The 18,145-nt window shown below is 39.9% G+C and overlaps 1 protein-coding gene across 9 annotated transcripts in view; it reads left to right on the forward strand.

Moving 5' to 3' along the window:
* The window catches only part of serpinh2 (serine (or cysteine) peptidase inhibitor, clade H, member 2), an 89,801-nt gene that overhangs the window by 62,781 nt on the left and 8,875 nt on the right, over positions 1-18,145 (forward strand). For all 9 annotated transcript variants that reach the window (XM_048185857.1, XM_048185856.1, XM_048185859.1 and 6 more), the window contains 2 exons: positions 9,216-9,308; positions 9,383-9,615. In XM_048185857.1, coding sequence (XP_048041814.1) covers positions 9,216-9,308; positions 9,383-9,615 — 326 coding nt within the window. The remainder of the gene's footprint in view (positions 1-9,215; positions 9,309-9,382; positions 9,616-18,145) is intronic.

An 18,145-nucleotide genomic window follows, 5' to 3' on the forward strand; every position in this document is an offset into this window, starting at 1 on the left:
CTGAGTGCGATCATGACAGCTTCCTGTCGCATAATGACAGGAAAAGAACAAACTCGCAAGTGAGCTGACGCTGTGTTTGTTTTCAACAGAAAGGGAGGACACGTGTTTTATTGTTCATCAAAATGGTACTTATTTGTGCTTATCCTAGATGTCGCAAGCTATATAAAAATTAAGTTTACGTTCGCTTGCCTGGTTTCAATCGGGAAGATTGACTTTTCACAAATTTCTAACGTTTGAGCTCCTGTGCATACGTCATTATGCGGCAGGAAGCTCGTGCTCCAGATTGCCATGAACCGATCGTTTCGACCCAAATTAGGATTTCATATAACAAGTTGTAGGTGACTTTTTTTCTTCAGTAGAACAGTAAAAAAGATTTTTAGCTGAAACCGTAGACCTTCATATAATGCAAGTCAATGGCTACTGTCACTTTGGGAGATAACAAAAAAACGTATACAATTAATTCAAAACTTGCGATTTGCCAAATCAGTTTAAGCAGGATTTCAGGTTAATTGTGATTAATCGTGTAGCCCTGACCTCAGTGTATCGTCAGGAGTCACAGATATTAATTTTGTTTTGTCTGTATATATATACAAATATATACTCCCAAAGTAGCCATTGACTTGCATTATATGAATCACAAAGGACTACGGTTTCAACTAAAAATCTTCTTTACTGTTCTACTTTACTGACAAAAATCATCTTGAATGGCCTGAGGGTGAGTAAATGAACAGCAAATTTTCATTTTTGGGTGAATTACCCCTTTAAAGGTGCTATAGAAGATGTTTTGTTTTATACATTTTTGCAATATTACTTGAAACTGTCTTTACTAACTGATAAAAGACTATTTATTAGGTGCACTGAAAGGAATAATATCAATATACATCATCTGTGCACGAGGTAGGGCCTTAAAAACATCAGCCAATCGTTTGTGTGATCATCGCATAAACGATTGGCCCTCTGGCTTGTCAATCACTGCCATTACGTTCCTTGTGAGAGACGTGCGCAGCTCCAGTAACTTTCCACACTCCACAGGCGCTGCATGTTTTTGTCAGGAGTAACAGCTGCAGATTATGAGTTACCTGCGGTGAGTTCGACATAATGAATTCACTAACACGACACAGCGAATGCCGATGGTAAACAAACACTCGTGTTCCAATACTCCTGCACGAGTTTTGGGAGGTGTTCCCTCGAAATGAGCTGTGAAGGAGGGGGGTTGTTCTTAAGCATGCGCTTATTTCAAAAACTCACTAACAGTCTTTGGTTTCTCAGTCGTCGAAAACATCCTCTGCAGCACCTTTAATACAATTCTAGTGCAGTACATACTGTATACTGACTAATAAAACTAAACTAAAAAACTAAAAAAATAATATTTATAGTTTATGTGAATGGTGTTGTCTTTGTCTTATCTGAAATAAATATGGTTATTCAAATTCAAAAATTTGCATAATATGCACAGAACATGTCTTCTGTCTTTTTTGGTCCTTTTTGACAGTATTGCATCTAAAGGCACCCACACATTACAAGATAATCGGGCCGATTTTGGGCCCAATTCTTTCCTTCAGACAATCCTAATGTTCAGATTATCTTGATGGTTCTACAAATTATCTTCTCAGATGTTCCTGTGGTGTGAGGTGTGTTAAGAGTAACTGAATCTGCTCAGAAGAACGTTGGAACCACACAATCTCAAATCTTAAAGCATAACTAAGTAACTTTTTTTACCTTCATAAATAGTTTTCTAAGTCCTTACGATGGTTAATTGACTTGTAGTGGTGAGTTTGAGGTGAGCACTAACCCCCTCTGGCACGTCTACACCAAAAAACAGCACTTGCAAGTTGAGCTGCGCCGACCCGACACAATCTCGCCTCATGTTCATGTTCACACGAGAGTGACAAAATGCTTTACAGTAATTCAAAAACAATGTATATATTATGACTTCATAAGACAATTTCGAAAATTACCCACCTCCATCGAGATTTCTTGTACTGTATTTGCAAAACTACTGCGCTGGTGAGCATTGTAGTCGTTGTAGTCCAGAGCTGCACGGAGTATTTACGACAGTGTGTTTCACTGAAGGAACCTGTAGAGGGAGCTTCGCAAATCTTACTGAGTTCCGCTTTAATATACAGCATGTTGAATGTTTACGATCAAAAATCCTGTTATGTGGGGGAAACCCAGAGGACAAACGCACACACACACTAGATTGTCACATGGAACAATTTTTGCGAGCTAGGTTTAAATCTGTATGAGCACTGGCTCTGATTTAGTCTTTTTAACCTTAAACTCATGTTCAGATGTTTTAAAATGAAAGGAACAATTTTTGACACACTCTAGAGATGGTAGTTTTCTTGTCTTATTATTATTGAGCTGTAATAGTAATATTGTATTCACACAAAAGCGGTGCAGTACATGCAGCACCGTGTTTAGTCAAATCAAAGACAGTTCAACAATACTTAAGTTTCTTGTCAGTTCCAAGAAGAGACGTTAAACATGCTTGAAGGGCTTAAAATGAGTTTTTAACATGCCGGTGCTATATGCTGTTTCACTTCACCGGAGTTCTGTCTCTCTCTCTTTTTGTGCTTTGTCTCACTCACATGCTGGAGTCTTGTTCTACTCATCGATTTCTTTGTCTGAGTAATACTGGCAGGTGCTTTGATCCTATTTTAAACACAGAGCGATGGGAACGGAGCGGTAGGAGGAGAGCTTCACTCTACTACCAAACGCAACAGGAAATAAAGTTTGGATTGATTTTAGGTTGATAAGCAATCTAATTAATTTCTTTTGTTTTATGTTTTGACTTAATTACATATTTTTCTTTCCATTCTCAAGCAAGAAGCGGGAGTCGGTGGAAGTTCATTAATTCAGCCGATGAAATATACAAATTAGATCAGACAATAGATTGGGTCCTGCGAATGAGATTATGAAAATTGAATTCATAGTTTGGATTTATAATTTAAAAGCAGTCAGTAGTCGCACCGCTTCAGGGTTCTATAGTAATTCATTTAGTCGCCTGTGCAATATTAACTTTGTCCGAAGCTTTTTCATTGCCTCTCTGATGGGTCGTTTGTGGACTTTTACTCTTGGTGTTAATCTGAGAGCAGTTTTCTCTGTTCTCCTGGATTCAAAAATGTATGCCCGTTCAATCATGCATGTGCCACTTCACATTTTTAAGTCAAGTTGATTTGAACTCAAATATGTAATTAAGAGTTAGCTTATTTTAAGGAGTAAGTTACAAATGTTTTATTGGCTACATTCACACTGCAGTTAAATTCGGTTGTCACTTCACCTTTTAGTGCTTATTCCCATTCTGTACACACAGTAATCAAATGTGCATCAAATGTGTCCCTCTTCTGTGTGTGTACAGTGCACGAAATCACAGGGGAAAAGGTACAAGCCTTGACTTATGCATGTTGCCAGATCTATATATAAAGAGTTCAGATGCAAAAGCCGCTAAATGCCACCTCCGTCAAAAATGAGATGATGTTGAGCGAATGCTTTCCACATGTAGTACAGTGGGTCCGGAAAGTATTCAGACCCCCTTAAATTTTTCACTCTTTGTTATATTGCAGCCATTTGCTAAAATCATTTATGTTCATTTTTTTTCCTCATTAATGTACACACAGCACCCCATATTGACAGAAAAACACAGAATTGTTGACATTTATTAAAAAAGAAAAACTGAAATATCACATGGTCCTAAGTATTCAGACCCTTTGCTGTGACACTCATATATTTAACTCAGGTGCTGTCCATTTCTTCTGATCATCCTTGAGATGGTTCTACACCTTCATTTGAGTCCAGCTGTGTTTGATTATACTGATTGGACTTGATTAGGAAAGCCACACACCTGTCTAAATAAGACCTTACAGCTCACAGTGCATGTCAGAGCAAATGAGAATCATGAGGTCAAAGTAACTGCCTGAAGAGCTCAGAGACAGAATTGTGGCAAGGCACAGATCTGGCCAAGGTTACAAAAAAATTTCTGCTGCACTTAAGGTTCCTAAGAGCACAGTGGCCTCCATAATCCTTAAATGGAAAACGTTTGGGACGACCAGAACCCTTCCTAGAGCTGTCCGTCCGGCCAAACTGAGCTATCGGGGGAGAAGAGCCTTGGTGAGAGAGGGAAAAAAAGAACCCAAAGATCACTGTGGCTGAGCTCCAGAGATGCAGTCGGGAGATGGGAGAAAGTTGTAGAAAGTCAGCCATCACTGCAGCCCTCCACCAGTCGGGGCTTTATGGCAGAGTGGCCCGATGGAAGCCACTCCTCAGTGCAAGACACATGAAAGCCCGCATGGAGTTTGCTAAAAAACACCTGAAGGACTCCAAGATGAGAAATAAGATTCTCTGGTCTGATGAGACCAAGATAGAACTTTTTGGCCTTAATTCTAAGCGGTATGTGTGGAGAAAACCAGGCACTGCTCATCACCTGTCCAATACAGTCCCAACAGTGAAGCATGGTGGTGGCAGCATCATGCTGTGGGGGTGTTTTTCAGCTGCAGGGCCAGGACGACTGGTTGCAATCGAGGGAAAGATGAATGCGGCCAAGTACAGGGATATCCTGGACGAAAACCTTCTCCAGAGTGCTCAGGACCTCAGACTGGGCCGAAGGTTTACCTTCCAACAAGACAATGACCCTAAGCACACAGCTAAAATAATGAAGGAGTGGCTTCACAACAACTCTGTGACTGTTCTTGGATGGCCCAGCCAGAGCCCTGACTTAAACCCAATTGAGCATCTCTGGAGAGACCTAAAAATGGCTGTCCACCAACGTTTACCACCCAACCTGACAGAACTGGAGAGGATCTGCAAGGAGGAATGGCAGAGGATCCCCAAATCCAGGTGTGAAAAACTTGTTGCATCTTTCCCAAAAAGACTCATGGCTGTATTAGATCAAAAGGGTGCTTCTACTAAATACTGAGCAAAGGGTCTGAATACTTAGGACCATGTGATATTTCAGTTATTCTTTTTTAATAAATCTGCAAAAATGTCAAAAATTCTGTGTTTTTCTGTCAATATGGGGTGCTGTGTGTACATTAATGAGAAAAAAAAATGAACTTAAATGATTTTAGCAAATGGCTGCAATATAACAAAGAGTGAAAAATTTAAGGGGGTCTGAATACTTTCTGTACCCACTGTATATGTTCATCAAATACTTTACCTTCAAATATGTTAAATCCCATCATCAGCCCATTCAGAAATACCGGTTCATTGGCATAAAATGCTAAACGCCATTTCTCTGTCAGCAAAAGCCTCTAAGTCCACAGAGCCACCAATCGGAAGATGCGAATAGAATCATATGATTTCAAGATGAATGATGGTGTGCGTACGAGCCGGCTTTCAATTACCATTGTTACAGTGGCAATGACAGGATTTCACGAGTAGCAAGTAAACACAACATCGTTCCTTTTGCTGCTGTAAAACTAACAGAAACAGACGTTTTACTGTCTTGTTGTCCATAGATGTGGACTTAGAGGTTTTTGCAAAAAAGCACACATGGACTTAGCTGGTTTTGCAGCAAAAGACAGTCACATTTGTTAAATACCAATGAATTGACTAAAGTGACATTTTTGAAAATAAGTCATTTCAATAACAATTGAAATTGTATTGCCGTTATAATGAAATTACTGAACCTAAACATAGCCTGGTAAAAAATGCTCATTTAAAAGAAAACATGTCAGTCAGACTTTTTTGCATCTGAACTCTTCTCACACACACACACACACACACACACACACACACACATATATATATATATATATATATATATATATACACACACACACACAGGCTACAGTCCTCTGGTGCATGTACAACTCATAATTTCAAGTACACTGAAACAAATAGCCAGACACCATGGAGAACTGGATTGGAGCTCATAGTAGGGGGCAAATGGAGAGCCACAGATATGGAGTGAAAAGAAAGACAGATGTGACAGATAAGAGATTTTTGGTGAAATGGTCAAAGGCCTTAAAGAGAAAGAGAGAGAGAGAGAGAGAGAGAGAGAGAGAGAGAGAGAGAGAGAGAGAGGGATTTGTTGGCCCATGCAGGGTGTGTTGTGGTGGCAGACACAACACTAGCTCATTACCTCAGCCTTTGTGCTCTGTACAGCAAACCCAAAAGAACAGCAAACCCCAAAACAAGCACATACACTTCACCTCCAAAAAGCAGCCCTGCTCTGAGCACCAAAGGATCTGGCGAGAGAAGATGAAAGTGCTTTAATTCAGAGCATTTTAGCTTTATTGTTTGTGGCTCGGTTATTACTGAACATGGGCATGAGAGAGGTTTCAAGATGCAAAACCACACAATAGCTGCATTGTCTTTTTGCTCTGTAATTAATGAAGAAGGTATGAGTGTCTCTCTAGTGAATGCTCGTCAGGTCATTCTGTTTCTCTCTTTCAGTCATAGAATCTCCCAGGATGTTTTCTTTCTTTTGATTGCCAGCCAAGACCGCAGTGACAAGAATCCTTGTGTGGCATTTCAGAAACTCGCATGGCAGAATTCCCCTTTTAATGCTCGCAGTTCCAAGAGCTTTGCCACCCCATAATAACTGACAGATACCATGCCATGTGTTTTGAACTTTAGACTGATCATATTTCATCCCCCTGTATAATTATTGAAATCCAACTGCTCTGGCTCTTGGCTTGTGTTCACAAGCTCAAAGGGAACTGCTAGCATACCATTGAGGCGCATGCAAAGCTTGGCACGGGGCCGAACAGAGAGGTTTGCTTTCCTTACACAGGATCAGGTGTTTCTCATAATAAATGACAGTTGAACGTCTCGTCTCGGGTTTATAAAATGAGACTCTTTTCTTTAAAGAGGAATTTTAACCAAGTTTCTGCCTCTTTGTTTTGTTTATTTTCTGGTTTTGTTAATGGTATTCCTAATTACATGTAAGGAATATGTTTTGAATTCCTCCGGTTGAGGATGTTTAATGCTGAAAGCAGTGGTTTTTAGACCAGAAGTGTTTAAAGGTGATTATGGAAATTTCATCTTGGGTGGCACATTCCTTTTTAAGGCACAACAAAACAGAGGCCTGGATAAACTGAAGCTATAAATACAGAAGTGCGATCAGGTGACTTTGATGGGAAAGTGAAAAACTAGCACCAAATTACAAAGGGGCTAGAGATCCTTCTAATATACTTCTAATATATACAGACAGCCCCAAAAAGATATTTTGAACATGTAAGCCACGTTTCAAAATGTATGAATGTCATTATGAAACAAGTTTCATATTAACTGTGCATTCATGTATTTTATTTAAAGAAAAAATAGCATAAAAAACAAAACGGTTTTTCAAACTGGGAATATAGCCATTACATATACAGCCATTAGCAATCAAAGAACACCAAAACGGTCTATGACTTCAGTCTAATGTGAGTTATGCACATTCTCAAAAACGCCCGATATAACTTCTGAAACTGTTTATACTGAATCTCTTACTTGCATCTTTTCTGCATTTTGTTGTTTATGATAATAAAAGAATTTGCGTGAGTTCAGATTTAGAATTCAGTTAGTGAGCGTGAGCAACCCTCATGACACCAGCTTTTGCACGGTGACTAATCACTTCATACAACTAGACTACTTCCTTTGACCCCCCCCCCCCCCAAACATCTTATTTTGTTGTCCTTTAGGGGGGTGTCGCGTTGCGGTAAAAGCAAATAGAACCCATTATAATCACTGATGCTGTCTACACTGGATACTGTATACAGATGTGTGTTCAGTTTCTGACATACTCTTCGCACTTGAGTCTGCCGACAACAGGACAAATGGAAGAGTGTAAGAAAGTTTGCTTTGACATGTCCAGTTTAAACATCTCTGTATGGACTTAAACTAAATGGTTTATTTTAATGGTGTCCCGGATCATGACGGAGGATTATATGTTTGTTTGGAGCGTTTTGTTTTGTAAACAATGCACAGTGTAATTAATGGATAGTTTGCAAAGAAACTTTTGTTGAAAGATTAAGCAGCAGCTGCATCACAAACACAAAAGTAAATGATTTCAAAATGCTTTGTCTGTAAATGACGGTTTTATATGGTTGATGTTTTCAAAACACTTTTTGCAATAGCGAGTGGGTGTTGATACGGTTTCCTATGCAATGACGTCAGCCAATCATAACAGTGGCCGTTTACTGACAGGCCTTAAAGGAGCCGCCCCTTAAAAATTTATCATTTCAGACAGAGGGTAAGAATGAGGGTTGAAAATAATAGTTTTTCCACATATATGTTTTTTTGTTTTGTTTTTTGTGCATAAAACTTTATTAACATTATAAGTGAACTTTAAGGAACATACTAAAATAAAATAAAAAAATCCATGTCATGACCCCTTTTGATGTGATCAGCTACACTCCTGTCAGTTACCTGACTGAAAACATTCATTCACTAAAAATAGCATTGGAACAAGCTGTTATTAAAACAATTGTAAAATGGCACAAAAAGTAAAGTTATTTCTGACAAAGAAATTTTTTTTCTGATGACACTGAAATTTTTTTTTATCTGGCACAATGATATTTAGACATTTTAAGTGTGGCGTAAGTGTCCAAATACTTTCTGGGGCAACTGTGGGTCTAAATAACACGTGGCAAGGTTCAAATTGAGTTGCAGAGACCATAGACTGTCTTATGATTTTGTTTCTTCTCTCCTCTCGAAGAGCAGTATAGTGCTTCTGGTGCTGCAAAATACAATAACACGGCCTGGCTTAACCCCATATTGTCTTGCAATCATCCTTAGTATTTGATTTGACTTGATACTGCTTTTTTTCGCTCTTTCTTTTCTCTTATTCTTTATCTTTCCCTAGACTAATCCAATAAGGTGAAAAGACTATGAAAAAGAACATGTGACTGTAATACTGCTAATAGTCTCTTTATCGAATCTCATCTTTGTCAGTGAATTTAATGGGTGTAATGGGCTGTAATAATATGTCCAATGCCTCTGCCTCCCCTGCACCCCTCCTCTTGCCTTTTCTTTCTTTTATCTTTCGCTCTTTTTCTGGCATGGTGTCTGTGATGTTCCTTTATATTATTTGACTCATCAAAGCCTAAATGTATGTCAGATCCAAAGATGAGTTTCGCTGTAAGATGAGGAATGAAAGATGATGGTACTCAGTGTTCTCTAATAGTTTGTGTCAGGACGTTAAAATGTTTGTCTGGGTCATGACGTGCAAGTCATGTTCATTTATCCACTTTCCACATCCACTTTTCAGCAGATTTTTCTGTTTGTAGGATTTTGGGATCGAGGCTTTTACCACGAGAACCAAGATTTACGCAGCTTCCTGGGTACCAAATACACTAAAGTTCCCATGATGCACAGATCAGGTAAGTCCCAACAGTCATTTATCATTGGAATACATAGCTAAGACATATAAACCACCAAATGTCTGTTTTCCCAGGTGTATATCGTCACTACGAGGACATGGAGAACATGGTACAGGTGTTGGAACTGGGCCTGTGGGAAGGGAAGGCCAGCATGGTGCTGCTTTTGCCCTTCCACGTGGAGCGTTTGGCTCGGCTGGACCGTTTGCTGACCCTGGATCAGGTGGAGAAGTGGCTGGGGAAACTAAACTCCACAAGTATGGCATTATCCCTCCCGAGAACCAAGATGAGCAGCATGGTCAATCTACAGGTAATAGTCTAAATATTGTACGTATCACTTCGTACACGGTCGTTATGAGTGTGTGAAATGCAATTTCAAAACATTACGTTATAGATAAATATTCTTAACATACAGTGTAGATAAGACTCATTTAGAAAGCTAATGGAAGATATCCAGATATGACATTAGCATAATGAGAACGAACCATAGGTCATACATTATTCTCATTCAGAGGGAAAGCTATTTTCCTTTTAATGGAAATTGTGTTTGCACTGAAATTGCAGTCAGGGTTTGGAATGCAGTTTTATGTGTCTTAGGACACTGAGCTATGGTTTTATTCTTTAAAACATTCCTCAGTTGTGCGTTTAAGCGCTTCCATTGCCTCCTTGTGCTGCTCTCTTTTTGAACACCAGCAGGTTGAGCATGTTGCTTTGTTGCCCTGTGATAAGAGTGCAGATTACATAGGGGTTTGGGCAGTGTTCCTTTTTACAGGGTATTTATAGGACAACATTTTTTCTTTTGATGAAAAATCTAGTACTTTCTTTCATTCTTTCTTGTGGATGCTTGGTGGAGAAATGTTCAGTTTCTATAACTATTGGCAGAAGTGCCCACTTTCTGGCATGTTTACACCATTTACAATTTTAGTTATAGGAACGCAGTGTTTCCCACAGGATTTTGTGGGACTATGATGGGTGAACCTTGGTCCCTCTAGGGGAGTCCAGGGGAGTGCCCCCTGTAAGAACATTTTGGTGCACTTTGAGACTTCAAAATTAAGGGTTCCAGTGTTCAAATTGAACACAACTTTATGCCACAGTAGGAAAATATTTTGACTGAAAATGCAGTTAAGCTTTTATTTTGGCGAATAACAGTTATTATAAATATTTCATTATATTACTCTTTTTACTGTATTTTTGATCAAATAAATGCTGCCTTGGTGACCATAAGAGTCTTCTTTCAAAAACATTTAAAAAAAAAATCTGTTTATATACTAAAAAAATGTTAGTGTTTTATTTTTTTAAATTGTTGACGGTAGTGTTGTGCAATACAGACGTCAACAGAACCCCCCCACCACCACCACCACCAAAAGTCATCCTAAAATAGGGTTGTCAAAAGTACAGACTTCGGTACCAAGTCGGTACTGAAATTTAAATAATATGACAATACCAGTATTGCCCCCTAGCATTTTAAGCGCTGTTTAGCTGATTCTTAAACACCTCTGATTGGCCATTGTGTTCACTTGCTCAACAGATATGTCTGTGATTGGCTTCAATGATGGCTAAATAGACAAATAGACATTTTTCAGTACCAACTTGGTACCGAAGCCGGTAATTCTGACAACCTATAATTGTCTATAATTGTGTATCTGTGATCCCTCTAAGTGTTTTCCAGACAGACTAATGGCTGTTCTGGCATCCAAAAAAATTCATGCTCCATCAAGACCTGGGCAAAGGCATGGAGTAGTGGCCCAGAGCCCCTTAGAGAGATGCCATGCTGGGTTAGAAGCTCAGCAAGAGTCTCTCCAGCAGCTCGGCCACAGGATGCAGCATGGACTCAGACAGCAGTGAGTGACAGAGTTTTAGAATAGCACAGATGGTTCTGCCTGCACTGCTGAACAGATTTGGATTTGGACGACAGAGAGTGACAGTGACTGTGGCGTGCTTGTTTAGGCTGTTGAGTTCAGTAGATGAATCCGTGTCTGGTATGATTGGCTCGTGTGGTAAGCACATTTGGATTCTTTGGTTTCTTGCTGTGGGTGGATATGTCAAGTACGCCTTCATAGTGCTCTTCTTGTGGATCGTGGAGGTGAAGTGTTTTGGAGCTTGATGAATGATTTTGTGACATCTGCTGGCTCTCCTCCTCTCTTCACCCTCGCCTCAGTCTTCTCTCCTTCCTCGTCTCTTTCCTGTCTCCCAGCCTGTTCTTCTTATTCGTCTTTTCTCTCTCCAGCTACCTCTCCGTCCTCCCTCTCTCAGCGTCTGACCTCAGCTCATCTATCTCTTGCCCAGAGTCCACTGGATCCTCCCACTCATCCTTTGTCTCCCTTTCTTTATTCATCACTTAATCCACCACCTCAATCTTTGTGTCTGCCCTCTCATTCTCTCTCATTTCTAGCTGGTCAGAGTCCCTGCCGCCCATCTTCTATCTCAGCCCTTTTATCTTTCACACTCTTTCTTTTCTCTCTTTTTACCTCCTTCATATTCACCTTCACCTCTTTCTGCATTCTTCATTTCTTTCACTTTTTCTGTCCCCTCATGTCTGGGAAATATTTAGCTCTTTATTTAGTGGATTGGACTCAGCTGTGACCTGCTTAACCTCTTCTGTGGTCAAAAACTACTCTTTCTTTCTCTCTCTCTCTATTTTTTATGGATGCACTGAAAACTCACATATATTTGTTTGTGTATTTCGCCATTTTAGTTCATTATTGTGTTTTTTGTTATATATATATAATTATAATATTATATAATATTATGACCTATTAAGCCTCTTTTCACAAGATAATATAAGTCTCTGGTGTCCCCAATATGTGTCTGTGGAGTTTCAACTCAAAATACCCCACAGATCATTTATTATAGCTTGTCGCTATTTGGGTGTGAGCAAAAACAACCTGTTTTTGTGTCCCTTTAAATGCAAATGAGCTGCTGCTCCCAGCCCGCTTTCCAAAAGAGGACGGAGCTTTAACAGCTCGCGCTTTGGTTGCTCAATAGCAACAAAGCTGGAGAATCTCTAAATGACGATTGTCAGTAACGGTGTTCAGCCTTACATTGTTCAAACCGGAGTCGGACACTAGGTGCGTTTACATGGAGCATTGTAATCGGTTTAAAAGTCCAATCCGAATGAAAATGCTCCATTTAAACACCTCATTCGGAATAAAAATGCCCAAATGAAATTGTAATCGGTTTGAGAGGGGTGGGATAAACCTTTCTATAAACCGAAGAAAATAAAAACTCTGCCATGTAAACGCATTCAACCGATTACTTTGCATCTACGTCATCACGTCAAGAGGCCAGGGGCCGTCAGAATGCACAATGGTGGCAGCAAAATCAAACTGGAGTAAAACTGAAACAACACATTTACTAAATACACTGAAGGAACTCAGTGTATCATTACTACGGACCTTCATCAACACGCTTCTGCTTTTCGGAGGAGGGAGGGTATGAGATGCTCCTTAGAGATGCACAGCCACCAAACAGGTCAGATTCCTGTTCCTGTCTTTTCCTCATACCATCCAGCAGTAATATGCTACAAATCCACACTGTTGCTTGATTAAGAGCAACAATTTACATAAAAATAGTGCGCATAAGAAATAATGAAACTCCATGTTGACAGGAATACAAGGCGGCAAACAGGCTATAAGCTAATGTGCGCATGTCACAAAGTCATTCTGATTGAAAGCGCCGGTACATGTAAACACCATGAATGACAAAAAAAGTGTACATGTAAACGTGGCTACTGATAGAGAGGCTCAGGAAGAAGTTACAACTTTTAGATTGCAACTGGACATTTCTGAATGGTTATGTAGTTGATTAAACTCATTGACTAGCATGTGCCGTCATCTTTTGTGCAAATCCAGTGTTGAATTGACCCTTGTTTGTGCAGCAGTCCGGAGTAAAATGATGGCATGGCAACAACACTCTACTACAACAACTCATACTCTTCTCTAAAGTAGCCCAACATGGCTTCACCCCCTTTGTTGCGTGTTTCCGGGGGCAGGGTTTATGTAAATTTTGGGGTTTGTGATTTCACCAAACCAGGAAGAAGCTCGGTGTAGGCCCTACCAGCTGTTTGTTGTAGTCCTTAAAAAGCGATATCTCCCTTTGCATTGAACTTTGAACGTCGTAACTTTGCAGATGTTGTTTATACTCAAACAGCAACATTACACACTAACTAAAGTTGAAAAAGTGAAATCATAATCAAGGACCCCTTTAAATATATTATATTTTTTTTTATTTTTTAACAAGTCTGTCCAGTCTTTAGAAAGCAGAATGAAAAGCATATTCCTACAAAATTTGGTGAATGTAAATATAAAAAACTCATTAAAGTTGCAGTATGTAGGATTTCTGGTCGCTAGAGGCCTATTTGAAAATAAAGGCGTAGCTTGATGGTGCCAAGTTCACCTCAATGGATGGTGCAAAAGAATAGGGATAGGACTCAGGAAGAAATCATGTTCATGGATGCGATTATTAACGTTACTGTAGTATCTGTTACATGTAGCTGGTGTAAAGACGAGGCAGATACGGATCTCCACAATCACAACGGTTACTTTAATGAACAATGGAAGAGCACACCAAACATACATAACGTAACATTAAGAACGGACAAGGAGTAAAGGGAGTGAGTTCATATATAAAGGGAGTGCTGACGAGGGAGTCCAGGTGATGATGATCAGTGCTGATGGGGAGATGACGAGGGAAGTGAGTGCAGGTGTGGAGAACAGGAGATGGTGGGAAATGGAGTTCTGGAGACAAGGGATCTGTAACAGTATGAAGCAGAGCAGGACTGAGTGTTGTGGGAGCTGAACGAGGCCGCTGGAGCGATTGCGCAACACACGCCTCATGAGCAGCGGTACTTTTATTATGACACAGTCGCCGGCGCCGCTTCCGCTTTTTCGGTTATAAGTATGAGGTAACGCAGCTCAGTTTATCTTATTAGATACATTTGAGAGTGTTGAAAATTATGTTATAATGCATTCGCTCACTGCAGTAAGCTAGATCGATTTTAGAATATCATATTAAATGCTGGATGGCTTGTGTTGATAAATGGCATGCAATTAAGTTTAAAACGTATTATATGATGGAGAAAATTCTATATTACTGTTACTAAAAATAAAGCTGCATCTGATTATGCTATGTTAGCTACTTCACAAAATAGTGTTTTTCTCTGAGGCATGGTAAAAAAACATGGTACTCGAAAAAAATAAAGAAAATTAGATTTAAACAATAAGACTAAATGTGTTGAGCTATATAACAACAATTAGTTTTCTGTCTATAAATATATCAAAACAGTTGTTCTCTTGTCTATTAAAACGTAATATATTAAAGCATCTTTGGTGTTTCCATGGTTTCTACAAAATAAAAACGCAAACTGAGGGTAACGCGGGTATGACGCAATTGACAGGCGACTCCTCACACGTCCCGGGGCCTTGGTTAAAATTGCAATTTACAAATAGTTGGAAACATATGGGATACTCAAGTGAACAAAATATATAATTCTGGCCTAGTGGTTTTTGGATAATTTACTCCAAAAATCTTACATTTTGCACCTTTAAACATATTTCATTAATATCTTAGGTGCATAAGTTAACTTTGACAGCCCTAAAATTACATTTAAAAAAACTCTATTTTTGGCTGACCCCCATTAGTCCCTTGTGGCCCCCAGGGGTCCCCAGAGCCTATTTTGAAAACCCCTGCTGTAGGGTCACTGTCCCAGGGTAATGCTGCAGGCAGATGACAAACTGTCTAAACCACAAGGTTGATTTTATCTTCATGGTAGACAGCAGATGTCACGGCAAATGTGTCAAGAGGAGTCCAGTGGCAGAAAAGGGTAGAAATGTAGAAAAGTAGAGGTTAAAAGACACAGAGTAGAAAAAAGGTACAACAAAAATGACAGTTGTTGAACTAGACGGGTCAAACGGGGCACAACTGTTCCCAGGGCGCTCAGAAGAGTGAACGGACGCTGTAGGGTGGGACAACATTTTGTTAAAGTCTTGTAATGCCGGGTGAGAAATATAAGCGCCCCACATGCCTTGTCCGCATACGCAGCTCTGCTTGGAAGAACAAGATTTTGACATTAACATGAACGGTAAGGATGCCCAAGAGAGACCTAGAAGCTTGCTTTAAAAGAAACCCACCGACAGCTGAGACATGACTTCCTTTTTTGGACTTGCTGTGTTCACATAAGTGATGCCCCAGCGTGCGGAAAGAGGCCGAAAAGTCCTGCATCGGGTGCATGACATGAATAGAGCTGTATTACTTCTCTGACAAGCTCTCCTGCTGCTCCCTCGCTCTCCACATCGTTCTGCTCTCTGTCTTTCTCTACTCTTTCATGCTCTTGTCTGGTTTTTTCTTTTTTCTGCCACACACACACACACTTTCTCTTGTAGTATCTGAAGAAATATCACCGTAGGTCAGAGACACTTGATTCCTCCGCTTTTATATGGGCAGTGACAGAAGAGGCGCGCTGAGTGTTGCTTCTCTCTCCCGCTCTGATAGGGTCGAAGTGAGCAAACACAGCCACCGTCTCGAGGCGTTAATAGCGTTTCCACTTTTTATCTATCATCTCGCCTCAGAGCCTCAGCCTCCAACATGGCCGCCAGACGCTCTGTCACTCTCAAGTCGCTCTAGGCCTTCTGTCACGCTCTCGCATAGACGTCTTCGCTCTCAGGAGGAGCTGCCATTATCCTGATTTCCAATCCTTGCGCTTGCGTATGCACTAATGTAGCCGTGCCGCGTGGCGACAGGGGCCCGGCTCGGGGCAGGATGACCCAAATTGGTCTGACGTGCAGCTGGAGAGGTGAGTGGCTGTGAGGGAGGTGGAATGGGGTTGAGTGCTGGAGAGAGAAAGAGACTGGGAAAGGGCAGGAGAATGGACAAGCCGGATAAAAATATCCACTCTGGTGGTGAGGCAACGGGGCCAGAGCTCATGAGCGGTTAGTGCCAGGCGATAGCGGCTAACAAGAGATTGAGTCTGGACTCCATAACGAGCACGAGGGGTCGAGGGGTCACCGTCTGCCTGATGCCTGGCAAACACACACAGCCAGACACACTGACCTTAAGAGTCTGACGCAGGGATACACAGAAAACACTCACACACACACTTACTGTGCCAAGGCCTGTGGATGCCAGTGTGGCTGTAATTGGATTGCACAGTTCTGTGTGTGTGCCAGAGAGACAGAGGGAGTCAAGCTAACATACACACACTCATTGATGAGGTCATGAAGTGGATGTGGTGTGTATGCCAGGACTTGGGAAAAGCCTGTTGTGTTTAGACAAGTGTTTTAGAGCGCAGTATAAAATGCTAATTCACAGGCTCGTACAAATATTGACTTATCCTGTTTATTATGTATAAAACTGTATATATTGAAGTTGTATGGCCTTCTTGTAAAAACCTTTTGTCACACTTGCCAATAACAAATTAATTTCCATTATTGTTTGTCGTACTTGCCAGCAATGAAACTGTATTCTATTAATTCCATTAATGATTCTTTTAGTGCTGCTTAGGAAGGAATATTTGGAAATAAAGATCCTTATCAGTCTGTTGCCAAATGATAAGATTATTTCAGAAGTCACAGACAAAAAATAAATTGTATTACTTTAAAAGATTTTGTAATGAGGCACAAAAGTGGCATGAATGGAATCTAATAATTTGCTCTAACTATTGTAACTACTGGCCTATATTAAATAAAAATATTCATATTCATTCATTCATTTAATTATTTTTATTAAATGATCCCTGATGTCATTGAATCATTGATTTATAATTAACCCAAAAATGAAATTTCTCTTCAGTTACTCATCCTCATGTTGTTGGAACCATTAAAACTTTAAAAAAAGTTGTTCATCTTCATGAAACATTTTTTAATGAAGATAGTGGTTTAATCAAAGTCTTAATCAAAGAGACATGATCGCCTTTTCAGATGATTAACAGATTTGATTTAGGCTTTTATTCACATATAAACATTGATTAAGGCGCATACATGGAGCACATCAAAGTATGTCTCAAGTTTCATTCAAATATTTTAATTTGTGTTTTGAAGATGAATGAAAGCCTCATGCCTAAATGACATGAGGGTAATTAATGACAGAATTTTCTTTTCTTTTTTAGGGTTAAATAACCCCCTCAAGTCACTGTTTGCAGAATACCACAAACTAAATATTTTAGTGCTGCAAAATTGTGAATTTTCTCTCATAACTGTTATTTCTTTTAGCGGACTCCCGATGGCCTCTTTTCTCCATGTGTCACCCTTGCATTATGCCTCTTTTTTTATCTAAAGTGGAAGGCTCCCCCTAGGGGAGGGGTTTTGTAACTACTTCAACTGATTCACAAGTGTTTTTTGATTCGCTGTACAACTTGCTCATAAGAGTCATTCATTTGGAAATTGGCTTGCGCTGCACTGTTGATTTTAGGTGAGGCTCAGTGGTCCCCCTGAGTAGTAGTGCAGAAAATATTGATGTATGGAGTGTTTAGCATTTTATACAAGAACGTTTTGAAAATCAGTTGCTCCAAATTATGACTTTTTCAACCAATTTGAAACAAGAATCTCTTCTTGTTTTCCCAACCATTTGTAATTTAATATATGCATTTCATATGTGTTAACACAGCTGTTTTGAACCAGCAGGGTTTTTGCCCACTAATTTCTTGTGATTTTTCCAGGAAGCTGATAAACGGCCTGAAGTTCTTTGTGGCAGAATGTGATGCAAAGGATAAACAAAAAGAAGAATATTGAGTGTGTAGGGAAAGAGAGTGAAGAGGAGAGAGAGAATGTAAATTAGACATAAGATAGTGATAAAGAACTCTGCCACTGAATAATGCCCAAGACATATTCTGAAAGCCGAACTGACTG

This window comes from Megalobrama amblycephala, linkage group LG3 (genome assembly GCF_018812025.1).
Source record: "Megalobrama amblycephala isolate DHTTF-2021 linkage group LG3, ASM1881202v1, whole genome shotgun sequence".
Lineage (NCBI taxonomy): Eukaryota > Metazoa > Chordata > Actinopteri > Cypriniformes > Xenocyprididae > Megalobrama > Megalobrama amblycephala.